This window comes from Pongo pygmaeus, chromosome 13 (genome assembly GCF_028885625.2).
Source record: "Pongo pygmaeus isolate AG05252 chromosome 13, NHGRI_mPonPyg2-v2.0_pri, whole genome shotgun sequence".
In the NCBI taxonomy this organism is placed as follows: Eukaryota; Metazoa; Chordata; class Mammalia; order Primates; family Hominidae; genus Pongo; species Pongo pygmaeus.
In genome coordinates, this window is record NC_072386.2 from 88,889,904 (window position 1) to 88,906,110 (window position 16,207).

Here is a 16,207-nt window from a genome sequence, read left to right on the forward strand (position 1 = left end):
TGGTTTTCATTGAGATGGAGTCCTGCTCTATTGCCCAGGCTGGAGTGCAGTGGTGCAATCTCAGGTCACTGCAACCTCCGCCTCCTGATTGTTCAAGCGATTCTCCTGCCTCAGCCTCCCAAGCAGTGATTACAGGCACCCACCACCATGCCCAGCTAATTTCTTTTTTTTTTTGGATTTTTAGTAGAGATGGGGTTTCACCATGTTGGACAGGCTGGTCTTGAACTCCTGACCTCAGGTGATCCACTGCTTTGGCCTCCCAAAGTGCTGGGATTACAGGCGTGAGCCACCGTGCCTGGCTTCTTTTCCATGTTTTGATAGTTTCAAAGGAAAGCTGAAAAAATGTTTTCTTGGGTACCAAATGTTTTATTGAGTAGCCAAATACCCTTTTTTTTTCATTTTTGGTTTATGCCATTTATTTATTTAGTAAACCATATATTCTCAAATATTACAAAAATAAAGTTCAAGTCAGTTTAGTAAAAGTATTAGAAAAATCACGAATAAATTTAGTCTGACTTAACCAAATATGTGGCAGGGCCTGGCACCCTCTTTCGCATTGTTCAGATGCCATTTAAACCACAAGGTGGTGTGAAGGTTTTTAAGGTTCGTGATTGGTACCATCAAACTGCTCTCTAATGTGGTGGTGCTGCCATGCCCCTGGGGGCTGGTGGATAAGACTGCCCAGCTCGTCCCATACTGGCCAGCTCTGGGCACTGAATGGGGTTTTTGCCCACCCCTCTGCTTGCCCCAATCTGTAGCCAGGCTAAACCTAGATCACCAGCATTCTCTTTATCTTGAGCAGTTGCCCAGTGAGTCCTTGAGCACATCCTGGCCCACAGAAGATCCTTAAATAGCATCTCATTCTTTCACTCCCACCCCAGGAACTGACCTGAGTGCTTCTGATAATGATGGCATCCATCTACCCAACCTACGACCAGACCACAGCGCCTGATGGCTCCCCTGCACTATCCATGGCCACCTGGCCAGAGGAGTGGCAAAATCCTCCAGAATCTTGGTGTCAAGGACCAAGTTCACAAAGAATTAAGCACGATGAGTGGTTGCCTTGAAGCCAGCATATGGGCAAGGTGAAGCAGCTTTGGCCTTCATTCTAGAGCGTCAAGACAGTCCTGTCCAAATCCTATAACCTAGTTCTCAGTATACAAATTTAGTATAACTGCCCCCCATCCATCACCTTTTATCTATGCCAAGGCTTCCCAGTTATCCCACCTGATCCTCACAACAACCCTGTGGCAGGTGCCGTTAGTAATCTTATGGATAAGAAAACTGAGGCTTAGAGGTTAAAAAAACTTGCCCAACAAAGCAAATTGGGGTGAAAGCACAAAAGCTTTCATGCCCAAGAAAGCATGAAAATGTTTCAGCTCTAAATAGTGGTGATGGTTGAACAACATTGTGAATGTACTCAATGACAATGACTCATCCACTTTAAAATGGTTAAAATGGCGAATTTTATCTTGTGCATTTTACCACAATATAAAAAGAAAAAAGGAACTTGTCCAAGATCATGCAACTTAGAAATGGAGGAGTGGAACCAGTATTGTTAAGTCATACTGCCTCCTCACCACCACAGCCCCTCAGAAATGATACAAGCCCCTCAATCTGAATCCCAGAGACATCCTGGCAAAGATGGGCAGCAGCTGAGTGTGATTCAGACCCCTGGACTCCAAAGACCTTGGATTTGGACCTCAATGCTGTCTTTTCCTAGCTGTGCAAACTTAGGCCACTAGTCCTTCTTGCATCTGTAGAACTAAGATTGTAAGTTCTGCCCTGCCTGCTTTGGAGGGGTGATGGCAGGATGTAAAAAAACTTTGTGGACTCTGAAACTTTACAGACGCATAAAGTCCCCTGCACTCCCTGTGATTATGATTGCCAGAGAGTTCATAGATACTGGATTTGTGGAGAGTCTGTTCACACGGGGGATCCTTTGCAATCTTCCTGGGGGACAGGATTTTTGTTTTTATTTCCTCATCCTACACTCACTCAAAAAAAATTCATTCTCTAACATGCCTGAGAGCAAAGCTTGCTTGACAGTGGATGGATGAATGAATGGAGAAATGACCCAACCACCCAATCGGCCAGCCACAGTCTAAGCCATCCAAAGGAGAGTTTTTATGAACACGTCTGACTTGGTGATTAATACTTTCAGATAGGGCTAGGTGCAGTGGCTCATGCCTGTAATCCCAGCACTTTGGGAGGCCGAAGTGTGCAGATCACTTGAGGTCAGCAATTTGTGACCAGCCTGGCCGACATGGTGAAACCCTGTCTGTACTAAAAATACAAAAATTAGCCGGGCGTGGTGGTGGGCACCTGTAATCCCAGCTATGCGGGAGGCTGAGGCAGAACAATGGCTTAAACCCAGGAAGAAGAGGTTGCAGTGAGCTGAGATCATGCCACCGCACTCCAGCCTCGGTGACAGAGCAAGACTTTGTCTCAACCAAACCAAACCAAACCAAACAAAAACTTTCAGACAGATTACCCAAGGTAGAAATTATCATCCATTTTATACCTGAAAAAACTGTGGCCCGGAAAGGTCATCCAGTAGACCAGGGAGGGAACAATTTATGCCGTGGCTTCCAGGGCCTCTCAAACACAGCAAGTTTTGCAGGAGACACATTTAACCAGCAGCATGGGATGGGAAGAGAGCCATGAGCATCTCTCTCCAGCCGGAGGCCTCTAGCCTGCCGTGATATGTTTCATGAGCGTTCAGGGCCTGCATATTGAACCATGAGTCACTTTAACAAGAAGCACCTGAATGCAGAGAGAAGTGGTGAGCTCATGCAGCTACAAGGCCTCTTTAGGGAGCCGGGACACTTAGGCTTAACCCTGTCCCTGTGACTGAGAGAACAAGGGCAAGTCATTTCCCCCGTTTTAGATGTCTGTTTTTCTCATCTCTGAAAGTGATGGACTGGACCAAAGATTTCAAAGATTCTCTGCAACCACAAAAATCTATGCTTCCCCAACACTGAAGAAAATGATTAAGGAGTTTGTTGGTCTTGCGTGGGTGTGTGTTTTATTTAATCTGATTTATGCAGATAACTGCCATTGTGCCTCACTTCCATCTGCAGATACGAACCCAGACGAAAAATGTAAATGCATCTCCCAGCTTCAGGATCTTTATGACATTCCAAGCCATTGACGAATTCTTGCCTGAATGCAATTCATTCTTTACCTGTTTTGGGGCATCCGAGTTTAGGTTCTCTGCAAAAATAAACCATTTTTTCAGGAGGCAGGTATAATCGGGCAGGGGGGACCACAGTTGCTAAGTCCTAGGTAAGGAACTCAGGCCAAATGCAAAGGGATGAGAAAATGATTGAGGCTTGCTCTTTTCTCTGTTGGTTTAATCTTTTTCCACGACTTTGCTGACTGTTTCTGTAATTAAATGAGGGAGGTATTTGTCATCTAGGGTTCTTTTCAGCCGAGATGAATGGAACGCAACTTTCTCAGGAAGCTTCTGACAAAACACTGTTTGTGGCCAGTGCCAGGATGTATACAAAGGCCCCGGGCGGTGTGTGTTGGGAACTCGGGTCTACTTCAGGTCTGCGCCAGGTCGCCGCTGTGCTCAAGCCCTGGCAAAAAACTGTTTGGACAAAAAGTGCCTCAACATAGATGCCGGTGAGATTAATGTGATGCGGGGCGGCTGCAAAGCATTTCCCCAGTTAACAAGGGAAAATGAATGCCTGGCGTTTGAGTGAGTTCTGGAAGCCCCACTCCAACAAAAGGCCTTCTAGGGTGTCGTGCATAGACTGGCTGTACGATTTTAAATTTCTTTAGTCAGGGAGAGCTTGGGCTAGAACCTCTTGGGGAACAATCATTTCTCCTTTCTGTTAATGAGGTTTAGTTTTTCATCACTCAGAAATGCACAGCAGTTCAGTTTTTACCACCCCCTGCCGTGGCCAGTCTTTTTTTTCTTTTTCTTTTTCTTAGAGACAGGGTCTCACTCTGTCACCCAGACTGGGGTACAGTAGCATGATCATAGCTCACTGCAGCCTGGAACTCTTGGGCTTAAGCTATCCTCCTGCCTCTACCTCCTGAGTAGCTGGGATTATACCCATGTGCCACCATGCCTCGCTATTTTTTTTATTTTTTATATTCAGTAGAGACAGGGGTCTCGCTATTTTGCCCAGGCTGGTCTCAAACTCCTGGCCTCAAGTGATCCTCCTGCCTTGGCTTCCAAAAGTGCTGGGATTATAAGTGTGAGCCACTGCACTCGGCATATTCTTATGGGGAACTTGTGACAATTTGTAAGGGAGACATTATTGCCTTTGTTTCCTGTGGGAGAAACCGAGTCTCAGGGAGGTATAGCGACTTGCCTGGGGCCCCATAGCTAGTAAGAGGCAAAGCAGCCAGGTGTGGTGGCTAACACCTGTAATCCCAGCACTTTAGGAGGACGAGGCAGGAGGATTGCTTGAGGCCAGGAGTTCAAGACCTGCCTGGGCAACATGGCGAAACCCCATCTCTACAAAAAAATGCAAAAAATTAGTCAGGCATTATGGTGCATGTCTGTGGTCCCAGCTACTCGGGAGGCTGAGGCAGGAGAATCAACTGAGTCTGAGAAGTTGAGGCTGCAGTAAGCTGTGATTGTGCCACTGCACTCCAGCCTGGGTAACAGAGGAGACCCCTTCTCAAAAAGAGGAAAAAAGAGAGGCAAAGCTGGGACCTGAGCTTAGATATTTTGACCTCTTGAAATTATGAAATAATGAGCACGTACCGTGGAGCAAACATTGCATGAAGGGCTTAGCATTCACTTCTTCACTTAATGTGCAAAACAACCCTATGAAGTAGATGTGATTCCGATCTGCATTTTTCAGATGAGGAGACTGAGCCTCAGAGAGGATAAGTGACTTGCACATGATCACACCGCAGCAACTGGCAGAGCAGGGAGACCAATGTCACAAGTCCCTGCTCATTCCACAGAGTGCTATGATTCTTCTCTGTGACTTAACAATTCCCAAAACATATTTACTTCTTTAGTTTAATTTTGATCTTCACAAAAACCCATGATATCAGTAGAGTAGACTTTATTACCCTCATTTTTTAGATAAGGAAACTGATGTTCAGAGAGGTGACTTACTCAAAATCAGGTGACTTACTCAAAGCCACATGTTAGCAAATGGCAAGGCTAGGGCTTGGGACTTTTGTTCTTAGAATGAAGTCCTCTCTCCAATTTTCCAGGCTGCTTCTCAGGGAGGCATCTGAGGCTAAGACTAGAAAGCAACCAGGGCAATTTAAAAGAAGAGAGAATCAGCCGGGCATGGTGGCGGGTGCCTGTAGTCCCAGCTACTTGGGAGGCTGAGGTAAGTAAGAGGACCTCTTGAGCCCAGGAGTTAAGGTGCAGTGAGCCAGGATTATGCCACTACACTCCAGCCTGAGTGAGAGTGAGGCCCTGTCAGAAAGAAAGAAAGAAAAATAAAAGAAAGAAAAGAAAAAATAAAATTTATTTAAAAGAAAAAACAATACTTCATCAGTGGGTTAGTATGCTTTTGATTCTCTAAGATGGTCCAATGAAAACATATGAAACAAAAATCATACTTATATTTAAAAACATTCTTCATCCTGGACGTTTTTCTTTTTAAACTTCTATTGTCAAATAGAAACTACATACATAAGCATGTTAGATACTTTTAGTTTAAAGAATAATAGCAAAACCAAATCAAGCTGCCTATCACCCAGTTTAAGAGACAGCATTTATTTATTATGATAAATTATGAAGTCATTTAATGCTTTGCTCTTTAAGATAGAATTGTTTTTGCTATATGGCATTCTATGATTCTTTATTACCTTCTTCACTCCCTTCTTTAACATTTCTATTACTACTTGACGTAAAGAAGATTGGAAAACAACTATTAGTTCCTCAAATCCTTTTATTTTAAGTCAAAAATGGGAGTAAATTAGAGAAATGGCAAAACCAAGTCAATGCTGAGAAAGCAGTGTGGCTCATAAGGGTAAGAATGCTGGGTTTCAGTTTGGACAGGCTGTGTCTGAATGCCACCTCCGCCCCTCCCTATGCAACGTCAGAAGACTCCTCCAACTTTGGGAACTTCAGTCTCCTCCTCTGTAAATGGACCGGGGTCAGACAGGCACATTCCCATTTCAGGGCTGTCATGAGGGTTGGAACAGCACAAGCACCCAGTTAATGACGGCTTACAGTAGACCACAATTTCTAGACTTAAAAGTTACCAGAACTAAGTTAGGAGAATTAGATGGTATTTCTTACAATCACACAAGGCCTTTTAATTTACAAAGCCCTTTCCTGCAATATTCCACCTCCCTAGGGAAGGCAGGGGAGGAGCATACCCATTTTACAGATGAGAAGCCTCAGTGAAGGAAAGGACTCGCTCAAACTCAAGTGGCTGCCACCAGGCAGGGACATCATTCTAAAGCAGGATTTCCAAATCCTAATCTATTATTTTAAAATGGTTTGTTAATTAAACAAATAATAATGATTGTATTGCTTGTCTAATTGTGTACAATTAGAATGTATGTCTTTAATTTTCTCTTAAACTTCTGGTAAAATGTTCCATTTTCGCCTCACAGCTGTGCAGGTGACAAATGCAGGAAATTAACAAATTACATTAGAAGCCTCTTTGGTTTCCTTGGCTCCTTTGCACTTGGCTTTCAGCTGACGTCTTTAGGGGTAAGAAGTGTTCTCGTGTGATCACAGCTGTGAAGCCAACTGCCTTTTAATTACCTCACTGCAGAAATCATGTCTCCTCATGTCAATATGGCGCCTCTGATCAGTCCACAAGTTGAAATCACATCTGTCGGGGGTGGGGGGTGCTGGGGCCCCAGCTCGAGTCTTTGAGTGGGAGAGGATGCAGCATTTCTTACTTCTGGGAACATACTTCCTACTCATTTGTCCAGGCCCACTCACAGACACCTCCTCCAGGGAGCCTTCCCTGCTCTCCCTCAGTTCTCCCAGCACTGTTTCTTCCCCTTGTGGTGAGGCACTGAGAAGTGATGGGCAGCCAGGCCCACTTCACTGACCGCTCTATGAGCTCATTGAGGGCTGTCTGCGAGTTTGCTCTGTAGCCACGGGAGAAGTGGAGGGGAAAGGGAGACAGGAGGGGTCACAAAATGCCTTCACACTTGTCTTCTCTAGACAGGAACTCACCCAGCTGTCACACAAAACAGAGCAGAGGAGGAAGGAAAGTGCTGGTTTCTCTGGCTGAGGAAAACAGGGTTTGCGCCCCATCCCCCCCCCGAGTAGACACAGCTCAGGCAAAGCTCTGAGCGGCAGACTCGTACCAAGGAATCACTCAACCAGACAGGCCAAGCTTGCCAAGGAGGCCTGAGAGCCACCTGCCCACTGACACTCAGAGGACATGGGAGGGCCTGCAGGGTGGCAGTCACTGGGCACCTCACAGCCCCAATCCCAGGGACACCGGGGCTCGAGAAGAAGGGGTCATCCTAGGTTCCGTTTACCCTGTGAGCCAACGCCTTCCACAGGCAAGAAAGTGGAACACGAGACTCCACACCTCTGAAATGTGCTTCATGGTCAGTCCAGAGGAAACTTAGCTGAGTCAAGATCAAAGATTCAAAGATGCTTTCCCAGAATGAGAAGTTTTATTCCATGGGGTAGAGGGTCATCCAGGATCAGTGGCTGGGGCGGGGCTGGGGCTGCGCATGGGCAAGAGCACCCGGAAGTGAGTGCCGCTGTGTGCCTGTGGAACACACAGACCCAGCTTCTCTGGTCAGCTGCAAACCCGCCACCAACCTGCTAGGCCTCAGTTTCCTTGCCTGTGAAATGGGGAGAATAAGTCCTGCCCTGAATAACTCTGCAGGGCTGTGTTAAAAATAAACTGAGGCCGGGTGCGGTGGCTCACGCCTGAATCCCAGCGCTTTGGGAGGCTGAGGTGGGCAGATCGCTTGAGCCTAGGAAGTGGAGACCAGTCTGGGCAACTTGGCAAAACCCCATCTCTATGGAAAAAAATAAAATAAAATTAGCCAACCACGGTGGCCATGCCTGTGGTCCCAGCTACTTGGGAGGCTGAGGCAGAAGAATTGCTTAAGCCTGGGAGGTCAATTCTGCAGTGAGCCATGATAGTGCCACTGTACTTCAGCTTGGGCAACACAGCGAGACCCTACTTCAAAAATAAATAAGTAAACACACTGAGAACTTGGATATGAACCTGTTTTATAGGAAATGAGTCCTAGTGCTATAATAGAAGATGAGGAGATGAGGGTTATGAGGCCCACCTGGCCTGCTCCCTCTCCACCTCTTCTATTGCTCCAGCGTCCTCTCTCACCCCCTCACTCCAGCCTTTTCTTTCCCAAAGCAGGCTCTCCTCCACTCTCCTCTGAAAAAGCCTTTCTGAACACCTTCCTACCTCCAGTCTACGCAGGGGGTGCCTCCCCTACTGCACCTCCATCAGACCTTATCACATGTACTGTCATTGCACTCAAGCTGTCATAGAATAAGCACTCAAGTATGTGTTGAATAAATGAATGCATGGACGAATGCAGAGGGAGCAAACTTACTGTGTGGGGTCTCAGAGGGAAAACCAGGGTCCATGTATAACTGTTTCAGAGAGGCTGATATGGTCAATATGAAGAAGAAACAGTTCACAGTAAGGTATTCAAGAGTGAATCAAAACCTTGCAAAGTACTGAGTTCCCCAGCACTGGAGGTATTCAAGAAGATCCTCAGAGATCATCTGCCAGAGTCACAGAGGGGATTCCCAAATCAGCAGGGAGTTGAATTAGTCAGTGGTGTGCTTTATATCCCAGGGAGCATACTCAGTGATTTCAAGTGAGCCCCAGATGACTATTTTATACCTTAAGAGATATGCTTTCCCTTAATTTGCTTTTATACTACTTTCTTAGTAAATGATACTGATTTTTCATTCATGGCATTTAGATAAAATTATGAGTCAATTTAAGGGAACATACTAATTAAGTTAATAATACAAGTTGTACATGCACTGGCAGAGTCAAGAAAGTGATATGAAAATGATAAAGTCAGGGATACATGGGATTACAGGTTCATCAAAGAGTTTTTTACCAGAATATATGGTCCTCAGAAATAAAAGTCTCCTACCCAAATCTCTATCGCCTTCAATTAAATTAGGTCATAATGTGAATTTAAACAATTATAGAATGAGTTAGACTTTTATTTGGGCACTGGGGAATGGGCACTATCAGAAGTGTCAAGAAGAGAGGGCAGTTACCTTAAGAGAAATCAGCTACATAGAAAAAAAAAGAGAAATAATGGAAATGGCCTAAGCGATAGCTTTGCCAGATTTAGCAACATGTGGGACATTCTTGCACTAAAAAACAAAGCAAAAAAACTTTTTGTGTATCTGAAATTCAAATTTAACTGGGCATCCTGTATTCTACCTGCTAACCCTAAGTAACCATTCAGGCCAGCTGTGGTAAAGAGCTGAACCTATGCAGTATCACCAGTGGGTTGATGGGGGCTACTGAGAAGTGGGCTAAGGGAGTGAAGAATGAGCGTTTAGTGATCTATTAGTTATGTCTACAATTAGCATAGAAGGATAAAATAATACCATGGGCGCCATTTATTTATGTGCCATTCTGGGCTTGTCCAACTCCTCATTTTATACACGGAAGACCAGAAAGAAGGGACTTGCCCAGTCTTGCCCCCGAAGTTCATGGCTGACAGGGCTAAACCCATTCGCTTCTCCACATTGCCTGCTCAGAATCTAAACAGAATCCTTCCAATGCCACGATTATAACTTCAGACTATCCTGAGCAAACATGACCACTCACATCATCAGCCAGGACACCCACAGCCACTCAAACCCTCCACCTGATCCAGTGTCTCATCATGACTACACTGAAATGCCCTAGAATAACACAAAAGATGTGAAACAAAGTCCATTGACACCGAGTTCTGTTGAAGGAGTTGTCACTGTGACAGCAAAGCACTCAGGGATCTGAACCACGTGCTGCGGATAGGGTATCTCCAGGGCTCTCAATAGTACAGTTCTATGTTTGACTCTTCGTAGAAACTGAAAACAAGCATCGTGCTTTATTACAAAGAAGCTCTTTCACTTACTGTTTATTAAACTGCATGGAATTGGACTGAATTTGGTTTTTTTTCTTAGTCTTTCTGTTCCTTCCTTCCCCTTTCTGGGCCTTGGTTTCCTGAAGGAGACTGTTCTAGGTAGTTTTTATTTCAGCTCTAAAATTTCATGATTTTGTAATTATATGTTTAATTAACTAATTTATTTTTATTTTATTTAATTTATTGAGACAGGGTCTCACTCTGTTGCCCAGGCTGAAGTGCAGTGGTGTGATCTCTGCTCACTGCAGCCTCCACCTCCTTGGCTTAAGCAATCCTCCCACCTCAGCCTCCCCAGTAACTTGGACTACAGGCGCGCACCACCACTCCTGGCTAATTTTTGTTTTAGTAGAGATAGGGTTTCGCCATGTTGGCCAGGCTGGTCTCAAACTCCTGGCCTCCAGTGATCCATCCACCTTGGCCTCCCAAAGTGTTGGGATTACAGGCATGAGCCATATGTTTAATTTACAAACCAAAGAGAAATTATTCTGTCTTTGGGCGAGAAAATGAAAATTGCTGAACTAGAGATAATGCCACCAAAAAGGTTTTAAATCAGCCTCTTTCACAAAGAGATTTATTTATTCTAATTGTTTTATGTCTCCATTTAGATATTAGCCTTTTACTTTCAGCTCTTTTTAATCAAGTTCGTTCATTAGTTTTCTCAACAAAGATTTATTTTCTAGAAAAATTATAGATGCATTTATCCTTTGACCCAGAAATTCCACTTCTAGGAATTCATACCCAGTTTACACTGGCACAAATGTGACAATGTGGCCAAGGTTATTCCAAAAGATTGGAAATAATCCAAATGTCCATCAGTAGAGGACTGGCTGTACAAACTATGGTACATCCATACAAAGCAGGGCTGTGCATCTGTAAAAAAAAAGGAATGCCTTTCTACAATGATAATACAGTGAAATCTGGGAAAATTAAGTAAAAAAAAGCAAGGTGCAGAATAGTGTAGACTGCATGCTCCCTTTGCATAAAAAGAAGAAATGAGGAACAAACACACATATATATACTCATACACTCATACACACACGCTTGCTCATATTTTCAATAAGAAAAACTGGAAGGATAAATTAAAAACTAATAACAATGGTCACATTATATAAGGATGGCATGGAACAGAATGGAGAGAGCTTAGATTGGAGCCAAGAATTCTCTGCTATACATTTGACTATGTAATCATATAAAAGTTGTGTATAGTTTTTTAAATAAAATTAATCAACAAGGAGAAAAAAAATTAACCCCTAAACAGTGAAAACAAACCAGGACAAAGGAATCTAGGAATATATTAAGTTTCTAATAGAGTCACATGGAGAAAAATGTGTAAAGAGACTTTTGTACACATTTTCACTGTCCAGCCAAGGAGGACATATTCTTCCTCTCCACTATCCCACCACCCAGCACATGTGCGCGTGCACATACACACATACAAACACACACACACATACACATACACACACACATACACACACACATACACATATATACACGCACACACACGTACACACAAAATACACATACACACACACACACACACAGGCACATTCACAGCTTTTTATTTTGAAAAATATTTAAAGAAGTTGAAAGAATAGTACGAGGAACACTGTATAGCATTCCTATAAACTCAAAAATATTTAAATAAAAATATTTAAAACAAAGAAGTTGAAACAATAGCATGAGGAATACTTTCACTTAGATTCACCATTTTCCACATCTGCTTTCCTCTCTCTCTTTTAAAATATATATAGTATATATTATATTTAGTATTATATATATACTATATAGTATATATATATATACACAGACACACATATACATATATGCACACACATACACTTAATGATGTTGTTTTTGAAGCATTTGAAATTAGCTTACAAATATCATGACACCTCATAACTAAATAGTTCAGAGTGCATCTTGGAAAGAATGAAATTATCCTATATCATTATAATGTCATTATCACAGTTATGAAAATGAACAATAATTCAGTATCATCTAATGCATAGTCCATATTCAAATTTCTTCAATTTCCCAAAAATGCCCTTTTGTTTTAAAAATTCAGGACCCAATCAATATTCATGCCTTGCTTTTTGTTGGTATTTATTTTATTTTTTCATTTACAACAGGTCTAGTTTGGCTTTATGTGGTTGTTCTTGTTGTTTTCCACAATATGGACTTTTTAAGAATTCAGGCCAGGTAAATTATAGAATGACCCATATTTGTCTGATTATCTGCTCATAGATTACAGTTTAAACACTTTAAAGATATTAAAAATTATATTTTCAAGCTCATTCCACTGAAAAAAAAAACAACTGTGAAGGAATGAACCCCAGTAGCAACAAGTATACCTAGTACCCAAATGTTGGTTTCTTAATACAATTTCCTACCAGGAAGAATCAGGGTTCCTTGGAGGAATGGCTGATTCCAAGACTAAGGCAGGTAAATATTAAGTGCTCAAATTAGCAGGGGAAGAGAAACAGAAAGAAGCAGGAGGAGGAGAAGAAAGAGTCAAAAAAGGGAAAGCTGTTCTGGAGAGAAGAATGCTGGCTACATTCAGAAGAATGTAGAAGAAATATAATTAGAAAAGGAGGTCGGGTGCAGTGGCTCACACCTGTAACCCCAGCACTTTGGGAAGGCCGAGGCAGGAGGCTCGATTGAGCCTAGGAGTTTGAGTCCAGCCTGAGCAACATGGTGAGACTCCATCTCTACAAAAAAATGTTAAAATTAGCCTGGCATGGTGGCATGTGCCTATAATCCCAGCTACTGGGGAAGCTAAGGCAGGAGGATCCCTTGAGCCCAGGAGTTTGAGGTTACAGTGAGCTATGATCGTGCCACTGCATTCTAGCCTGGGTGACGGAATGAGACTGTCTCTCAAAAAAAGAAAGAAAAAAAAGAAAAGAAGATTACCATTTTGCAACACCAATATGATACTGAGGCAGGCAAGCATCATAAATTGATGCTAAAACCATTGAGTAAAAGGTTGTGAGGAAATGGGATAGTCCTATGGTCTCAGCGTTTCACCCCATAGATTACTTCATAATTACAGAGGGGGAAGAATGTATACTTACAATAAATTTGGAAGATACCACCTTAACCAAGTGATCAAATTTAGTATCATCAATAATAGTTCAAATTGACATCCTGGGCCCCCTGACTTGATGCACTGGGAAGAACACAGCATAAAAAATGTAGTATTCTTGCCAAAACTCATGAATCTAATCATGAGGAAACAAATGACAATTGTGGGACATTTTATAAAACAACTGGCTTGGGTTTTCTAAAAAAAAAAAGATCACTGTCCTGAAAGCCAAAAATATATGGCAACAAAGACAATGCATGTTCCTTGCTTGTGTTCAAATAAATTCCAATAAGGACAATTTTGGGACAACTGGAAAAATCTCAATATGGACCATATATTTGGTAATATTATTGTATCACTGTTAAATTTTTCAGATGTGGTTATATTAGGGTTATGTAAGATGATATAATTGTCTTAGGAGATGCATGCTAATGTATTAGGGGTGAAGTGTCATTGTGTGTGCAAACTAATATCAAATGCTTCAACAAAAAAATCAGTGACTGTGCAAGCGTGTGTGTGTGGGGGAGGGGTGCGGGGAGAGAGAGGAAAAGCAAAAACAAATATGGCAAAATGTAAACAACTGTCAATCCAGATAAAGGGTAAATGATGTTCATTGTACTTTAATTTCTTGTTGCAGGTTAAAGTAACTTTCAAAATTACAAAATTGGAGGAGAATTTTGGGGGAAAGGTAGAAACATAAATAGAGCAGCAAATACTGGGCGTGGTGGCTCTCATCTGCAATCCCAGCACTTTGGGAGGCCTAGGTGAGAGGATCACTTGAGGTCAGGAGTTTCAGACCAGCCTGGGCAACATGACGAAACTCCATCTCTACAAAAAATACAAAAATTAGCTGGGTATGGTGGTGTGCGCCTGTAATCCCAGCTACTTGGGGGGCTGAGGGGGGAGGATCGCTTGAACCTGGGAAATGGAGGTTGCAGTGAGCTGAGATCATGCCACTGTACTCCAGCCTGGGTGACAGAGCGAGACCCTGTCCAAAAAAAAAAAAAAAAAGAGCAGCAAAAACACTGTCTGCATTAAAAATAATGTCTCCAACTTACTGAAATACAGTACACTTAATGTATTTTTGAAAATCTATGAATTCATGATGCTACTTACATTAAAGAGAAAGATTGAGAGCACCGAAAACCAAAATGGAAACCAAAGATTCACAGGGGTTCTCCTGGATTCTGGGCCATAAGCTGGGCTCTAAGGTTCCCCCCGCAAACAAAGAAGATGCTGCCTCAACTTCAGAGAGAGAATGGTAACTATCAGGCAAGACTGCACTGAAGGAGGAAGTGAGCATGCTGTGGGCAGCGGGGGTTACGGATGCATCCACCGGAGGCATGCCCTGGAAAGGCTTCCCAAAGAAGTGGTGCTGAAGCCTTCTTGTTAGCGTGGGCCAGCGGATTGGGCCAAAACAGCTTTGCTGTGCCAAAGGTCCCTGTGCCCAATCCTCTAGGAATGGGCCCAGAGTCTCAGAAGACACCCCGGATGTGAAGGAAGTCATTCCCTGATACTTGCAAAGCCAACACATCATGTTAGAAGAGGCTAAGACAGTACTATGTAATAGCTTTTATGGGAACGTGGGGAAAATTGAGAAAATTATGCTTAAATCAGCATTTATGAATGTCTAGATCGTTATCTAACCTAGGATTGTTTTTCTCAAGTTGAACCCTTCCCACTGTATAAGGCTCAATCTCTTCATCATGGAAATAATAAATAATGTAATCGTCTTAGGAAACTATAATTCACAACTAATGTAGACTATGCTCTATTTAGAAAAAAATCAGCTTATTCCTTATAAAACCATCCAGAGTAGGACTACAAGTACTATTCTTGAAATACTTAGCATAGTTATTGATTTTCACCAACAACCAGTCCATCTGTTTTCTGAGTTTGAAGGAATCATTTATTTTTTATACACAACAAGTTACTGAATGAGTAATAAGTTTAAAAGTGCTATGTATGCATGTGTGTGTGCATGTGTGGGTGTGTGGGGGTCATGAATGATTTACAGGGAGAACACAGCCTGTGTCAGGGGACACGTACTGCCTGGGTCCTCCATGGACGGGCAGGAAGTTCCTTGCCAACACAGCCGGAGAGGGAGGCAGAGACCCGGGGTCTAGAGCCTCCACGGCCCCCAGAGAGGCCACTCTTAGAGGCCTTCGGGAGACCTCACCTTGTGGCCTGCTTACAGCAAGAAGCAGGGCCAGACTCTACTTCCTTTGAATCTTATTTTCCCCAATCTGAGAACAGGCCTAACTGGGATGACTCCTGCTCTTCAATCCCAAGTAGTACAGTGAGGGTTACATGATACTGTGTGACAGGCAGTATAGACTTGCGGTTGCAAGCAGGAACTCTGGAGCCATTTAAGAAGGGCAATCCTTTGGCAAGGCACTCAATCTCTTTGTGCCTCAGTTTTCTCATCTGTGAAATGAGGAGAATAACAGCCTCTTAGGGTTGGCATGTGAAGTAAATGAGTTAATTTATGCACAGTGTTTAGAACCATGCCTGGCCCGTGGCAAAGGCCATAGACATGTTACAAATTGGTTTTGTAACAGGCCCTACAGCTGTGTCCAGTCACAATTCCTGAGCACCTACTTGAGGCAAGGCCCTTGGGGTACTGCTAAGACTCAGATGAGCAAGGACTGTCTGGGCCTGAAGGAGTTGTTTGGCAGGCGACACTGAAACCTCATCAGGGATTGTAATATATTGAGGAATGGGCAAAACAAAGGAAGTGAGGAAAACGCTGGGTACCTCCTCCAGCTGGGACCAGGGTTGGGGAAGACTAGGAAGCCTTCCTGGAGAAGGAGGTAAGACTTGAAAAAAATATCAGGAAATACAGAGGACTGAGCCGGCGAGGAGGGGGAGCAGAAAGGGCATCATGCAGTGAGAACAACATGGGCAACAGCTCTTGAGCTGTGGGGAGCAGGCTCTACGCCTTAGCATGAGGGGAAAGGACCAGATGGGGAAGGCCACCAGAAAGGCTGGCACCACAGCTCTCTGCCCTACCTGAGGTATGACTTTACACAGGCTGCATCAGCTCTCTGGGCCTCACTTTCTGCAGAAGGGGTGTCC

General features: G+C 43.4%; 1 protein-coding gene across 2 annotated transcripts in view; it reads right to left on the reverse strand.

Annotated features, from left to right (window-relative positions):
* GABBR2 (gamma-aminobutyric acid type B receptor subunit 2) overlaps positions 1 to 16,207 on the reverse strand; it is a 415,862-nt gene that overhangs the window by 249,466 nt on the left and 150,189 nt on the right. The window contains exon 1 of one of the 2 annotated variants that reach the window (XM_054502145.1): positions 6,707 to 6,961. The exons of the other annotated variant lie outside the window; for it this stretch is intronic. Within the exon in view, the coding sequence (XP_054358120.1) occupies positions 6,707 to 6,871 (165 nt within the window). The 5' untranslated portion in view covers positions 6,872 to 6,961. Of the gene's footprint in view, positions 1 to 6,706; positions 6,962 to 16,207 lie in introns of those variants that run through there. 2 annotated transcript variants of the gene reach the window in all.